Source organism: Calidris pugnax, unplaced genomic scaffold, assembly GCF_001431845.1.
Source record: "Calidris pugnax isolate Ruff unplaced genomic scaffold, ASM143184v1 scaffold252, whole genome shotgun sequence".
Lineage (NCBI taxonomy): Eukaryota > Metazoa > Chordata > Aves > Charadriiformes > Scolopacidae > Calidris > Calidris pugnax.
Window position 1 is genome coordinate 886,857 of NW_015091118.1, and position 17,040 is coordinate 903,896.

Consider the following 17,040-nt stretch of genomic DNA (forward strand, 5'->3'; position numbering starts at 1 on the left):
CTTCCTTGCACAGATTTGTATAACAAGGTGCTCATTCCAGTGAGGGACACTGATGACATCTAGTGCTTGAGTGGTTTGGTAATTTCAGAGGAATATTGAATTGAAATCATTGCTTTAATTCATACTTATGGGATTACATTACTTAATAGAACATTTGATATAATAGAAAATATATTGCCATCCTACTCTTTTTTTTTTTTTTTTCACTCCATCGTTGAAATGTGTTTTATTTTCCCAAGAATCTGCTCCGCCCTCTGAATATTCTTCTTTCGCCCTCTGAATATTCTTCTTTTGCCAGCCTGTCTGGATAATCCTTTGGTTGATTTCCTGTTTCTTGCCCCAGCTGTAACAACACTGTGTGAGGGCAATTACCAAGCCGATGCAGTGGCACAAATTCTCAAGTGGCTGAGGAGAATGATTAGTTACTTCTGGGTACCTTGCCCTTCTGCTGAGATGCCACACATCTGATTTCCTGAAAGGGATAAATATCCTCTTTTCACAAAGCAAGGGTTTGGAAGTGTTTTAGACTGGACACCCAGAATCAAGGTACCTGGTGCTCCTAATCACTTCTGAAAGTGCTGTTTGCTCTGATTTCAATTTTGTGTTTCAACAATGATTTTCCTTAGAGAGTTCATAAATAGCATTTTTGCCAACCTTTCTAAATAGGAATCATATGTTTTAAACAATAACAATTTATATTTATAAAAAGGTGTCCAATTTTTTTAACATACATGAACAGGGAAATCCAGTAATAAATTTATGAGAGCACAGCCAATACCAGCTCAAGATCTAGGTAGGTCTGTGTTCAGAAAGGTAATTTGTTCCATGTTAGTGTGTGATGTCAAAAATCTTTTATAAAGTCTAAGGGCTTTTGGTAATACTGTAAAGGCCTTTATGAATAGTATGGTGACAAAATTCTTAGTCTTTATTCATGCATTATATAAAATATTTAGAAACCTTTGCACAGAGTAGCCTGGGTTACCTATAAATCCTCAAAGGTGGCTAAATTCATCAGTAAAATGCAGCATCACTGCAGGGACTGAGACTCTATTACAGTGATCAGACGGGTCCCTTTCCTCATTTTGAATCTTCCAGTGCAGGAGCAATAATTCACCGTTCTGTAAATCACTTTGGTGAATGATGCCCATTTTTTTATTTGCAGCATCCAAACACAGTCACATCCCAAGTGCTTACTTGTCAATATGTTTTTTGACCATCTTCAGCTACTAAATCTGTACATAGATGGGAAATTATTTGGTTTTAGTACTTAGCAGCAGAAAGTACTACCTTTAATGCTCTCATATTTTTGCTTATTTTGAAGCTGATGGGAGTTATATAAATACGTTTGCTGTAGTAGAGATAGGGCAATGCTGAAACCTTCTTTGGGAAAAGAAGCAAAGGTTTTGGAATTCAAGCCAGTTTGGTTAGTTGTGGTTGGATGTAGATATTGTGGCTTTGGTCATAACAAGTACCCTGCCTCCAGTAAGGAAGAGATCCTGAAAGGGAGAGAGGTGGCTTAAATGTTTTAAAGTAGAGGTCCGTATCAGTTGTGATTCCTCAACTTCCCGTTCCTATTAGAATGTTGCTTTGTTGTTAGTAGGTTGTGGGGTTTTTTTCCCACAAAATATGTAGCAAGAAAACGAGCTGCTTGTTTAATGTCTCCATTGTGGGTTTGACATCGGTAGTTTAACTCAGGCACGGCTTTGCCATCCTCTTGGAAACAGACCTTGACACACAGTGTGAGTTAGAGGGCCATGACATACATCATCATCCCCCCCTCTGCTGGGTTCTTGTTCCTTGTACCAGCCATATTTTTGCATCTCTTGATGCAACTTCGGGGAATAAAGTTTCTGAGACTCAGGCTGCACGGGGAAAAGATGGAGGAGTTACGACTCTGCTGTGCCACTTCTGTCTCGTGTAGACAGGGGAAAATTCAGGGAAGAGGCTGTTCCCTCCCTTATTAATTTTGCATGGGAAGCCCATACAGGAACACAAGGTTGTATGTTCCCTTCCCGTTCTGTAAAGGGAGAGGGACAGAAGACAAGCCACAACCTGAACTTTAAATTTTTAAAAATTCATAAACACTAAAAATGGGTTGTTTAAAAATCTGCATACTAAGTCATTTGCAAGATGTAAACTTAATGTCCAATTTTAAACAATATTCATAAAATGTTGGAACCTAACCATTCTATGATTCGATGAATATATTTTCTGCAATGTTTGTCCAACTCAATTATTCTGTTAACACCATGACACCAGAGAGTCATGGTACTCATGTACATCCCATGTTTTGCTATGAAACAGATAAAAAACTCTGTAGTTATTCTTATAAGGGGGATATACTTCCCCACAAACTTTCTGAGTTGCCACATTTTAGTAACACAACACAGGAGCTCAATGCTGACAACAAGGAATACCAGGAAGCAGGTCTTTGTTTGTCCCATGGCATGGTATCAAGTGTCACAACTCTATGTGCCACACAGAAAAATCATCTGTCTTCTTTCAGGCAGTCTGTATTGGCTCTGCTACAGGGTAAAATGCATGGAATAGGGATGTGTTCCTCGCTAATGTTGAATGTCTCAACTTTTAGTGAAAATAAGATGTGCTTCCTCTATACAGAGCTTGAAAGCAAGACAAAATCTGCAGTTAGCAGAAACAGTGGTGTAATACTGACTTAAAGATTTATTTTTAATGTGTATTTTCCATTATTACTACTGAGCCTTGCTATGTGATGTGGTCATTTAAACTAATCAGAAGATGCACCTAGATGTTTCTGCTTTTTATTTTTTAAACACATTGTCTTGGTTAAGGATTGTAATTTATTATCACAGAACTGCCTTTGACTGATACTGTATTGTTATCCGTTTATATGTACATGAATAGTAATGGTACAATAGTATTATGCAATAGTACAATACCAAAGTTAACAAATACTGTGTAATTTATTTGGCTTATGTAATATGGTAACTGAGTTCCTTACTCATGACAACAGATATGAGAGAAGCCATTAGATTTCAGGATTTTCAATCAATAGGATTTTTCTTTCACAGACTATGTTTTGCTTAGAAAATATCTTGTTTTTTTTTCTAAATGTTGTGTCTTAGATTGATATAATTTCATGTGGGAAAAAAACCTCAAGCTATTTAAAATCTGATAGAAATAGTGAATGTTGGTTGAAATTTGTAAAAATCAAAGTTACATTATGGTGCAATTATAAACAGTCCTTGTTTACTGAGCATTCTGCCTGAGAAACACTGAGAATTAGGTTGATAACTATCATTTACTGTTTTAACTTCTGCTTTTAAATTAACTTTGTGTTTTATGGTATATTTAGCAAAACAATTAGCATCTAAGTTAATTTAAGTCACTGAACTGTGTGTATATGTATACTTTTTAAAAAGAATAGGAAAGAAAAAGGGGAGTTATTATCTTCATGAATGAAAACCTGATTTTAAATGAGATATTGTAGGGCTGAGCCCTTTTTTGAAAAGATGTGCATCACTGAAGTCAAAGTGCTTTAGACACATGTAAAACAATCTGTCTGTTATTTCTATGTTGGCATTAGCTAAACTGCTAGAGACAATGAGAAAAAGAGCAACTTGTTATTTCTTTAACGAATGCTTTTCTTTATTCTTCCTTGGTCATACAGTCATTCCCAGCACAGCACTGCAACGCGTCCTCCCACAGTGAGCTTGCAGCGGACCATTTCTGTGGAAGGGTAAGATGATTCTCTGTTGAAGCTGCCCGTAGAGCTCTCAGATACCACTAAGCCAGGCACTGAACTACCCACACGCGCATAGCTGTTAACCAGGTGTGGGTTTGCATACCACAGCGGTCAAGTCTGTGAGATGAACAAATAAATACTTTCAAATTGCTACTGATGCATGCTAGATGTTTGCACTGAGGGGTTTGGTTTTCATGGAGGTGACACTGTCTGTCATGGAGATATATTAACTACAATCCCTTCAATTCATCTCACTTGACTAGTGTGAATATTTACGTGTGTTAGCTGTAAAATAGTTCCCACTAATCATGGAAATACACAGTGAAGCCTTAGCCTATTTTCTTAATGTATGCATGAGTTCTTTTTGACAAAGTAGTGTCGTGAACTAAGGATGAAGAATTATTGATAGACAATAATAATCCTGTGCTGGTGTGTATCTATATCTATGTATATACATGTTAATTGTAGAGGTATAGGTCTGAGTGCTTAGCTGATTCTATTTTAACAGGAATATTTGGGTACAATATGAATAATTCGCAACTACAGTTAATACTTTCGCATCTTTATGATATTAGAAAAGCTGGTATTTAACAAACACAGATTTTGGTTGCACTGACTGGCATAGTTCACAAAAAGTGTTAGATTTGTTTCTCCCCTCCTATAGAAATGTGGAACTGTGTGAAATATTGTGTAGGCATGGGTAATAGCTTGTTATTGTCTGCTCTTAGGGCCTATTTCAAAGCTTTTCTTTCTTGTGATAAAAGTGAGAATCCAAAGTTTACACAGAGGAAAGATGTTATCTTGTTTTATTTTCTTTTATGTTATAAACTTACCATGGTGCAGCCAGAAAATAAGATAGTAGATATATGAAATAATCCACCCCTAAATGAAATCTGAAATGGTTTTCTCAGAAGTCTCAATTTCTTCTTTCTTATCTAGATCTCAGATCCAAGATTTTAATTTTTTATTTAAAATGTGTAGGACAGCTATAGTCATTATTTATTGAAAACAAGACTGAATAGTGAAATTGCTACAGGAAGGGTGCATATGGCTTAAAGGCTATCATTTGGAAGGTAATTCTATAAATGAAGCCCTCATCATCCAGCTTTCTTTCTCAAAACAGGGCTACTTTCAAGTTAGAACAGGTTGCTCAGGGTCTTGTCCATGAAGCTGTGACTATCACCAAATGTGGAGATTGCACAAGCTCTGGGAAACCTGTCTCAGTGCTCAAACATTCTCATTGCGGATTTTTTTTCTTTATCTCTCTCCTCTCTAACAAACAGAGAGTCATAATAAATTCCCCTGTCTTTTTTCTTAAGTCAATTCATGTATAAATTGATGTTTGAAATAAAACTGAGCTTCAAGAACAAATTTATCAATTAAAATGGTGATTGAATTAAAAAAAGAAAAGGGGAAAAAAAAAGAATTTGTTATATTGAGATTTAAGGAAAGAAATTCTATTATGATGTCTCTGACTTGGTCGACTGGACTTCATAATTCAGGACGTATCCTACTCGTTTAAACCCCTATTGAAATTTGGAAATCAATCTGTCTACATGAATTTTTAGATGAATTGCAGAAGCTGTACTGGCCATGCAGACAACTCGCATATATTTTGTATGAATCATTAGAGCGCAGGAAATCTGCAATTGATATTACAGGTCTCCTGCTGTTCAGGAGGTAGAGGAATATCTGGCTTGTAATTATTACTAATCAACTTACACTGAATCATATTTCATTTCACATAGGAAAGTGGGACTGTTAGCCTGTTAGACCGCTGAGCAAAAATAGGTAATCAGCTCAGCCCTAAATATTTCATTATGTTAAAGCTCAATTTATTCTAATGTTTTTGTGAGGTCCATGCTGCTAAGTGTGTTTACAGCTAATACAATTTGAGGTCAAAACAAAGTTATTTTTCTCTTTTAAGAACCGGGTTTCCTCAGTAGAGACCTGTATTTAGGTGACTCATGATATTGCTTTTGAGGTGCTCTTTGTAAATAGCTGCACACCCTTAGATTTGTGGCCTGCAGGCTCGCTCGGACTGGCTCTGTAGGCACTCAAGTAATATAATTGTTGGGTCCTGTGAAAGATAAATGAAATACGGGAGGCTTAAAGTAATACAGAGGGAATTGCATTCGCTGGCATTTATTCCTTTCCACCCTGTTGAATATGTGATAATTGAGCTGGCTAGAATAGCTTCTTTAAAAAAACTTAAATAGTTTTTTGATCTAGGGAAAGGATTCATATGTAAAACCATTTTTTTAGGGAGGGTATAGCAAAAAAATTATTAGCAAGGTGGAAAAAAATAAAGATGACTTTAAAGATTATTTTTTTTTATATTCAAGCCATATATTCTTCACAGCTTAATAACTGTACATGAGGTAAACAGATTTATTATGTGTATAGAAGCATGAACTTCACAGGTGTTTGATGTGACTGTTAGTGCGATCTAATTAGTAACTTCCCTGATGGTTTATTTGCATGGTTTAAAAACAAGAAAACTATGATGTTTGGATTTGAAAATATTGTTAGTCTGAGTTTTTGAAATGGTTTTGATGAACAATTTTAACTGTGAGTATTCAATATAGGAAAAATATTGGATGAAAACTAAAACCTGTTATTTGGAAATCTCGCTGTACTACTGCACGAAGCGATAATGTTAGCGGTGTATGATAGCTGTTCTCACCGCAGCTGACATTCAGACTAAATTGTATTTTATGTGCTACCAGTCATCTCTTCTGCTGAGCTGCTTAGATTCTGGGATTTCAACTTATTTGATCAAGTGTGCTTTGATGGAAATTTTAAACGAATTTATCAACGTGACTGAGTATCTCAAATATATATATATATAAATATTTATACATAAATAAACAGCATTTGAACCATGACTAAGGGTAAGAATTTTTATTCTGAGCAGGACAGATATAGCAGACTGCTTTGTGTTTCAAAAGTGTCTTATATAAAGTAACTCTGGGTGCTTGCTACAAACTACTAACGGGCTATGTATTGGTATTTCGAGACATGGCTTAGAGGCACTGCTATTTCTAGGTATTCTCGTAGCCTTTGAATACCTCCCGTCCCCTGCCAGTGCAACGTGGTTCCCTATCACCATTTCCATCTCTGCCAGCTTTGTTTACAAACTGAAAAGCCAGAGCATTCATGGTAAATAGAGCCATCAAATGCTGGAAGTAATACTTTATAGAAAAATGGTTCCAATATGGAACCAGTAGTTTTTAAAAGCAGGACACAAAGCAACCTTTCTAGCATGGAGTTGCTTGTGCTGGGTATGACAGGTGGAACAGAGGTGCAATTTTCAGGATTTATTTTGATTATTAGCCTGTAGATAATGTACCTCTTTGATCGGGGAAGAGAGGCAAGTGCTTATACGAGAGTATAAAGTATAAATTAAGCAGCATGCTGGAATAATCATCTCCCTTGCAAAGTTAAAGAGGATATTGGCTGCCCTACATTGTCGCTCTAGAAATCAAGGAGATTTCTCAAATGTGGGAGATGTTCTGTGCATGTAAAGTAAATGTCAGGTGTCATGGTAAAAATATAGACCAATTTCACTTTTCCAATAAAAGATTATTCCTGTATGCCAATCCCATCTTGCTAGCTGGAAGCAGAAAAACATTGCCTGGTGTGCAGGCTTTAATTTCTCTACAAAAGACAAAATGAAAGACTGATAAAGTCCAGAGGGGTTCCCACAAACAAATAAAGTTGCACATGTATAAGCCAGTGCGCTCATGCATGCATCAGTCAGGTTGAAGCCTGGCTCCCAGTAGGTTCCCTCGTATTAAATACGCTTCAAAGTTTGTGACAAGTTAGACATGATGTTTGCAGAATAAATGCTTAAAAAATGTAGTCAGTATTAAAGTTAGGAAAAAGGATTGCTTCTGCAGTTAATACAACATTCAATCAACAAGGAATGCCAAGGAAACTGTAGTCAAATAAACAGATCAAATGCTTGCTTCAAGGAGAATGGGTAACTGTAGTAAGAAAAAGCATATTTTGCTATGTGATTTGATAAATTAACATCTCATTAGAGGCCGAATGCTTAGCTGTTACTATATCAACATTTAGTAAAATGAAATAATAAGTCACAAATCGATTACATGTAATGAAAATGAATGCTCTGCACATGAGCAAAACACTGGCGCGGTTTAAGAAGGCAAAGTTGCCTCTCTGGAGGTAACTGTGAGAGCAACAGATCAGAGGAAGGTTTCCTTATATTTTTTTCTTTTCAGCCATAATTGGAATCAGGACAATAATTAAAAAAAAAAAGTCAGAAATCAGGGATCAGACCCCACTGGATCAGGCGTGACACTGGTGGGTGACAGTGACGAGTTCCAGGCTCTGAGATGGTAAAGGACTTGGGGGCTGGAAGGCGCTGCCAGTTCCCTGCCACTGCCAGCTCGTGGGGTGTTGGAAACCTCCCAAAAAAGGCAGCTCAGAGGGAGGGCTGGGGAGGAAGGCAAGGGCCAGTGGCTGCTTCACATGGGGCTGAAAAGGTTTTGCCAGGCCTAAGAGGGAAATAACAAGGGAAAAAGTAAAAGCCAAGATGCCACAGAAGTGATATTGCAATAAATGAGAGCACTACGGGTAGACTTTTCTCTAAATTGTTGTGAAACAGAGTTGTAGAAGGTAATAAAATTTAAATAAGCTGAGTAAGTTTGGTTTTGCTTGAACTTCAAAGTCTATTAAAAAGGTATGTGGGCATATTCAGGCCTTCAGCCACTGAAGATTTCAAACTCTCTCTTGCATGATTAATCAGATTTTAGAACATCATAAACACTGGCACATTCTCTGTCCATCCTGCCTTTCTCTGTTAAATGCTGTGAAGATGAACGCTCAATCTATTTGAATTACCTTTTCTAGGCCCTTCCAGTATGAGTGCCCTTTGGCTGTCTGAAATAAACATGCAGTTATTTATCAGAATTTTTTGAAGCATGAGATGAAAACTGGAAGTATTGTACTGAGAAAGAAATGGCTTGATTAGCCAACTCATTAAGCAGGAATAGCTTAGTGCTCGCAGTGAATCGTCAGAAGCCAAACACCACACTGCGCAGAAGGGTACTTTGAGCCCTTAGATTTGGGTTTTTTCCCCCACACACACTAATGTGTGACCTTAACCAACAAATAGAATTTATCTCTGCTTCGGTTTTCCCTCCTGCTGTTTGCTATTGAAGCCGCTTGAATATTTTTTGTTGTGTGATATGTGTGTAGAGCTTTGCACAGAACCTGTGGGGCCTCTGTTGGGTCCTGGGTGCTGCCCTAATTCACCCAGTAATATCAATAAATATTCTTCTGGGCTTCTTACTGTAACACCAAATCAGCATGTGCATGGATTCTACGATGTGTGTTACTGTAACACCAAATCAGCATGTGCATGGATGGATGGGTGATTGCAATATCCTTTGTGAAGCAAACCTGGAAAAACCCCCAAAAATCCCAAAAAACAAAGCCACCACCACCACCCCAAAAAAACCCAACAAAAAATCAAGATCAAAGCTGTATTTCTAAATCCCTGCAGATTTGGGATACCTCATTGATTGTCTATAACTTAAGAACTCTCTAGGATCTGATACTTGAAAGCACCCAGTGTGCTTAAGATTTCCGTAGATGTTCCAAGAAGCACAAAATCATTTCAATGCCCCAATTTTATAGATGGTGCAAAAGAAGCAGAAAGACAGAGCTGTGTCAGTGTGAGATGAATGCTAAACCCGACTGTATTCTTTAATGTAGCCAGCAGCACAAAATAAGCAAATTAAAAATGGATTTTCTTTCAGTTAGTTACTATAAAAATTACTTGTTTTCAGAAAGCTCTTCTTCTTCATTTATCAGTCCAGTTTTTAATCTCTTAAATTAAATCCATAATTACTATGGATTCACAATCTGTAGAAGGATAATAGGGATACTAATTTTTTTTTGGTCTTATCATTTCCTTATTGTAAAAGAGTAAACTGATCAAAACAAACATTCGATGCAAGTGTAGCAAATACAAAACACTTAGATATTTTCAAGATAACGAACAAATAAAACAAACGTGAACCAAAAAACCTCTGTTCACAAAGAAAAAATGCCTCATGGTTTTGATTTATTTTTGTTAATTGCATTTTTATGATAGCAGAAATTTTCTTCAGTGTGGAAGCTTTACCCAGTCTGATTTGTTACTGCTTATTTGTTTCAAACATTAATTTAATAATACTTTGCTCTTACATCCGGCCTGCAATTTATAATATGCTTTACAGGGTCTGATCTGATGCATCCCCTGAAGCAAGTAACCAAGTCCATCCAAATTGATTCTCCCATTGATTTCTGAGCCTGTAAATTTGTGTGGATTGCAGCACTTTATTTGCTCCTGGCTCAATTATAGTGAATCTTCCTTTCTTCTTTCTCTACCTTTTTATTTCCTTCCCTGCTCTCCTTTAGAGATGCACTGTCTCCCTTTATCCTGTTCTCTCTTTTCTTTTTCTTTTCTTTTTTTTTTGTTTTGCTTTGTTTTGTCTTTTTTCTTCCCCTTCTGCTGCCTTCAGTCAGTCCAGGAATGTTTTCATCTCACACTCCTTTCTAATTTCTGCTTGATTTCCCCTGCTGCTCTTCTCTGTTTGTATTTGGTACATAGCTGCAGGAGGGCACAAAAACATGCACACACAGAATTATAGTGCTCGTACGCTTTGTTAGCACCTCGAAACTTACCTTCAGCCGTATTTATCGCAAAAGAAATTGTAAATGGGATAAGTAGGTAAAGCTGGATGCAGAAACATGCATTTCAGAAAGACTGGCTCTTGGGCTGTTCCCTTCTACCAGGCAGGGAGAGAGTGCCATCTGCTGTCTCCCAACAAAACTGTGAGCTTTCAAATAAGTTACCCTGAAATTACCTTTGCCTCAGTTGCTGCTTTCTGTAGAGAACTACACGTTTTTACTGAGTGCATTGACTGCAAGAAAACATCCTTCACATTTGAGTTACTTTTCCTTCACTTCATACTCTCCCATCACCATCTCATCTTGAAGTCTTTAATTCCGTTACTTCTTTATGGCATTTAACTGCATTCTGTTGAAAGCCCCTTTTTCTTTAATAGGGGCAAAGGAGTTCTTCCTAATGTTGCTTCCCAGATATTAAAGAAAAATTGGAACACCTGTTCTTAGATCTCCTTAATCATATTGAAAGAGATTACTATAAACTTACATTCCAGATGAATAAATAAGTAACATCCTCATGTTCTCTTTATCAAAAGTAGCATTTTCTTTTGCTAAAGTGTTCACAGGTAAATAATTTCTACATTATTCTTAAGAGAGGCCCTCATCAGTGGCTGGTGTAGTTTGTTTAGTTGAGAAACTTTCTTCCTACTTTGACTTCACAGCATGCTACAAACTTTTGTTATCTTTATAATGGTGGGTTTTTTCCATTTTCACACTAAGTACACTACGCAAGTGTGAACCATGATATATTTAAAAAATCATAGTAATTTATTATACTATGGAGAATTGGCATATTCTTTCTGCTTCCTGTAGTTTTTGCAATATAGTTGTGGCTAAACATTATTTCTATGATGATGACACCACCATGTGTCTGTTCCTGCATCCACCTTTCAGATTCTGCAGGATACTCAAATATGAAAGAAATATGAAGACATGTCAGTCTCTATACAGCCAAATTTGAGTCATGACCAAAATGACCTGATTAGGCTAAAGAGCAGGAGCCAAAACTCATTGTGTTCTTATCACAGCTTTTGACATTTCCCCATGTTGTTTGAGCTTCCTCTGCTCAGAATCATCCAAGAGCAGAATGTGAATTTTGCTGTCAAAAGGCCAAAATTACAGAACAGCACTGACAGCATTTTAGCATAAATCTGCTGACTTGATCAGAGATGGGGATTAATAACTGGGCCAACTTTTTGTTGAGCTGCAGAGCTTACTGTTCAGTGGATACCCAGTTGTATTGACCTAGTTTTGCCCATAGCACTGGCTTTCAACTTTATCATCCAAGCTGTCTGTCACATGTGGAAATACTCAGTTTCATTTTCAACAAGAGCTCTTCTGATTTCTCACCAGCAGAGCATGCAAATTTCTTTGTTTGACTTTACTGCCTCTTTTTCCTCAATACTCAGGTAAATAAAAGTGGCAGTAACTCGGCTCTCGCAAAGTATTTTTGATTTGTGGGACTCGAAGATGACAAGTGTCACCGTAGCATTTTGTGGATGAGGAAACTGAAGCCGGGAGAACAAATGACTTGCCCAGATCACTCAGCAGCGCATGGGCTAAGCGGGGGGAGGAATCCACGCTTCCAGCTCCCTGTCCTAGTTCTGCTCCAAGCCCCAGGCCACCCTTCCTAATTAAAAACCTGTTTAGATTTCTTAGATCTGGATTACATTACATTTAGTCTGCACATATTTAAGAGGGTGCTAAGAGTGTTGCAACATGGCAAATCAGAAGCAATGATCCAAAAGAAAATAAAACTCTCTTTATTTTCTGACTGGTTGAAAATACTTCAACAGTAAACAAACTCAAGACAATATGTCTTTTTCTCACAGCTGTATTTTTAAAAGGTTGTTTTCTGACTATACAATGTTAAGAAAAAGATGGAGGACCGTATGTTGTAGGACTAATGCTTTCACTAAAGATTACAATCACCTTTACAATATTTAAAATTTGCTTTCGTTTTTTTCTTTCAAAAATATTTTGCTCAGTTTCAGAAAGTTGAGATGTTATTTAAAGATCATGATCAAGCTGGGAATGCTGTTTGAACATCAGCACTGGGCAAAGATGAACAAACATCTACTGATCTTGGAATTATCATGTAAAGGTTAATTCCCAATGTATACAGCACGGGGACTAACTCACATCAAATAAGACATCCCTCGATGCGTCACTTCTCTCTCTCCCTCTGTTTCTCTTCTTTAAAGGCAAAATGGATATGAAAAAGCATTTGTATGATGTAGAACTGTTATATAGTACATGGGAAATATTGGATCTATTTTACAGGAAGCATTCTGAAGCATGTTTCTATAGATGGTGTGTGCGTGTGTTTACAATTGTCACTTTGCTGGTTAATTTTATTTGTAGAAGAACATCCTATTGCTCTGTGAGGAGTCACAGACACGTAAATGTGTTTGTGAGTATTTCTAGGGCTGGGCTTAAGATTTACACATACTAAAATAACAGTATTTACAATTTTCTGAAAAGTTAGAGGGATTTGAAATGGGGTAAGTACCAATAAATATGGTGTGTGTATATGCATATGTGTACATATGTGTGCACTTGTGTATCCAAGGGAGAGACAGACCTGAGGCCTCGTATGTAGAGTAGAGATTGGGAACCAGAATATCTGGGACATGTTCTCAAGGATGCTACCTTGATTGCATAGGAAAGTCATTTCTTTCTGGACATCAGTTTTCCCACCAGTAAAATGTGTGTTATTATGTTTACATCCTTTGGGGCGTATTTTCAATTTGCAGATGCAAAGTGGTGTATGAGATGTAGCTGTTATTATTTATTGATTTCCATCATAAAGAACAACTCTTCAAACCAGTAAGACGCAAGCAGATATCCCTCAGTCTGGTTCAGTGACAAAGCTGCTGCTTAACTTCACAATTGCAAGCTCCTGATAATGTCAAACCAGATTTTCAGTGATATTCTGCTCTATTAGCTCGATCATACAAATGTTGTTTGCTCCAAATCTGTCAGGATCAAACACACTTGTCATTGCTTTGCCTAAAGTTTCAAATTTGTCCTTTGTTCATTTGTTCACAAAGACTAGAATTTAAAATTAAAAAGGTACCATGTAAAGATTGATTCTATTTCTATTTATAGTATTGCTATAAATTAGATTATAAAATATCTTCATTGTTTTGGTTTTTCTTTTAATAAATACATCCCTTAACTTTGTGAAGATGACTCCAGTGCAGTGCGCTCAAATTAATAGATATGTTTGGATTCAGCCATGAAGGAAAAGAAAAATATAACGCTGGTTAATTCCTACGTCGTCTGTCCTCCAATGAATAGATTTATATAGATTTATCTCACTTGTTAAATGGTTTCTTTAGGCAATAACAGGCCATTGTGTGTTAAGCAAAATATAGTATGCTTAAGATGCCTTGAGAAATATGTACACACTAATAGTTTTGAATGGATAAACATTATCATTTTGTTTCTATACAGAGAACCTCGAAAAATCATCCTGCACAAGGGCTCCACAGGACTTGGTTTTAACATTGTGGGAGGAGAAGATGGGGAAGGCATTTTCGTGTCTTTCATCCTAGCAGGCGGGCCTGCCGACCTCAGCGGAGAACTGCAGCGAGGAGACCAGATTTTGTCTGTAAGTATTTGTGTTGGGCTTTGCTGGCCAACTACTTCATCTTGTTCTTGGTCAGTACTGCAAGGGACACAGGCAGAAGTCTTTTTGGTTTCCATGTTGTGAAATCCCAAGTTGAAAACAGTTTATCATTGAATAATGCCCAGGGAAGGCATTATGAGGGGTCTGGAGAGTAAGTCTTATGAGGAGAGGCTGAGGGAGCTGGGGTTGTTCAGTCTGAAGAAGAGGAGGCTGAGGGGAGACCTTATCACGCTCTATAACTTCCTGAAGGGGGGTGTAGACTGGGGGTCTCCCAAGTCACAGGAGACAGGACAAGGGGAAATGGCCTCAAGTTGCACCAGGGGAGGTTCAGATTGGATATTATGAAACATTTCTTCATGGAAAGGGTTATCCAGTATTGGAATAGGCTGCCCAGGGAGGTGGTTGAGGCACCATCCCTGGAGGTGTTCAAAAGATGGGTAGACATGGTCCTCAGAAATATGGTTTAGTAATTTTTATTTCTAATTTCTTATTTATTTTTTTGCCAGAGTTAGGTTGACAGTTGGACTAGGTGACCTTTAAGGTCCCTTCCAACCTAGACGATTCTATGATTTTGTTTATTTGCTCTTTGTTTTTATTGCATTTGTTAATGTTTAACCTGTACTTAGTTCAGAGTGAGACTTTGCCATCCTGGAGATAGCACTAAGAAGAGAAATGCCATAGGGAAGACCTAAACACAGTGCAGACCTCATCATCTCCTGGTTTAGCCCATTATCCAGTTCCATTTGCCTGAAATACACTACTAAATCCAAAGATATTTCTCAATAAAGGGTGGGTGTCAGGAGGATGGGGACGATCTTTTTTTGGTGGTGCCCAGTGACAGGACAAGAGGTAATGTGCTCATACTCGAACATAGGAAGTTCCATCTATATATGAAGAGGAACTTTTTTACTTTGAGGGTGGCAGAGCCCTGGAACAGGGTGCCCAGGGAGGTGGTGGAGTCTCCTTCTCTGGAGACATTCAAAACCTTCCTAGACACATTCCTGTGCAACCTGCTCTAGGTGGACCTGCTTTGGCAGGGGGGTTGGACTAGATGATCTCCAGAGGTCCCTTCCAACCCCATATCATTCTGTGATTCTGTGATTCAGCTTTTCTTTGAGAAGAAAAAGCAGTAGGATGAACTAATCCAGGCTGGTGGTGCCATCTAGTGTGCACTACACTGCTTAGCAAATGGCCCAACACAAGAAGGAGATTAATTAGGTTATGTTCATTATCTCTGTGCCTCTAATGAATTTGATGATCTCTCTGAAATTCATTTTCAAATTTTAGAGGATAAAAGGCTTTGTAGCCTGAGGTTATATTTTGCATACTTACTCTCAAAAACATCTTTTTAATTTTTCTTTCATGCATATATTGATAGCGCACATATAAAAACACAGAGAATTTATGTTTTAGGCTCTGTCAAGTAATTGAACATCTGACTGAAACAATCTGAATGTAAAGGATTTTGAATGACAATTAAAGCCTTGAAAATGTAGTTAAATAGCCATTCATATTATGCCGCCTTACAGAAAAAAGCAACTATTCCACGTTGATACAGTCGAGGCTGTTTTATGTGAAAAACATAAATAGCCTTAAGGCAAAGATCTGAAACACAGGAATTGTTCATCCCAGATGAGTGATGGACCCACCAGGCTGCTGTGTCCCACTGTCTCCTGCTGTCATGCTTTCCGTGATCCAGTGGATCTTGCATCCTCAGCTACGCTTTGCTTAGCAGCAGGGGCTGGATCCTGGACAGTTTGTGGCATCATTACTGGGCACTTTCCTGTTTAAACCCCTTCATAAGGAAGCTGGAAGTGGTTTTCCTACATTTTTCAGGAGTTTCTTGGCCACTGACCTGTTCTATGAAAGGTGGATTTACGTTCTACCTGTCAAAGTTTTGGTGTGAAAAGGTCCTGGCCCTGCTTTGTGTTATATGGAAAATCTGGCCTGTTAACACCAAAAGGATACAGTAACTTGACATTATGATATATTTTGTCTAGTCCTGTTCCTTGAAAATTCTTTTATAAAAATTTAGAAAGGGCAAGTAAAAGACGTTTAGGTGCCGTAAGAGATGCCTGAGTAGAGAATTTGGAGGAAACGGAAAGAAAACAAAAATAGACACGAAGAATTAAGGAAGGCATATGCCTGTGCCAAGAAGAACACAGACAAAAAACCTGAAGAATAGAAATGCAAATGTCTTCAGGACAATTATGCAATTTATTTTTCTTCGGCTATCTGCAGCAAAATAAGGCTGATTCAAAGAGCACTATGAGATCAAAGCCTTTCACAGAACATAGTATTTAGAAATCCAGCAGCTCAGATACAATGTAAAAGTCCATTTTCCTTTATTTTTAAGCAAGGTTATATTTAGCGCTGTAGGATACGGCCACAGTTAAATTTTTAACTCTGATTTTTGTCTGTTTCGTAGCAATGTTTTCCATAAGTTCTAATTAAGGTTACCAGCGTTGCTGCAGCTTTTAGTTGTCATGCAAGAGTAGTTTATTTGTTCATTGAGCAGAGAGGGATGGAAATTATTACTAAATTAGACTGCATGCATATCCCCAGGCAATTACCAAGCCAGGCACTGCCGACTTATTTAGTAACAAATAACTATTATGAATCCATTTCTCCATATTCAAATTAAACAAATGTCACGCACAGGCTGCTTTTAGCCCTGATTAATCTTAGACTATTGCCTAGTGAAGGGTCACAGACACCTTAGATTTATAAGGGCTGCACAAAGTAGGTCTGTTTCTCTCTTTTTATTCTTTCTTGTCTTATCCCTCTGAAACACTTCCCTGCAGAAATAGTTTCACATTTGTTTCTCAAAACATGACACATCTGTTTTACCAAGAATAAATGGGACCCCTCAAAGCCAGCATTTCTAATGAACTCAAGCTTGGTTAAATTTCTTTCAGACTGGAAACATAGTAAGTGATTTAAACTTTGGAGATCTGGATTTAATTCTCTGATTTAGTCA

At 37.6% G+C, this 17,040-nt stretch overlaps 1 protein-coding gene across 26 annotated transcripts in view; it reads left to right on the forward strand.

Annotated features, from left to right (window-relative positions):
* DLG2 (discs, large homolog 2 (Drosophila)) overlaps window positions 1–17,040 on the forward strand; it is a 1,063,278-nt gene that overhangs the window by 816,534 nt on the left and 229,704 nt on the right. For all 26 annotated transcript variants that reach the window (XM_014958284.1, XM_014958304.1, XM_014958277.1 and 23 more), the window contains 2 exons: window positions 3,650–3,718; window positions 13,886–14,042. In XM_014958284.1, the coding sequence (XP_014813770.1) occupies window positions 3,650–3,718; window positions 13,886–14,042 (226 nt within the window). The remainder of the gene's footprint in view (window positions 1–3,649; window positions 3,719–13,885; window positions 14,043–17,040) is intronic.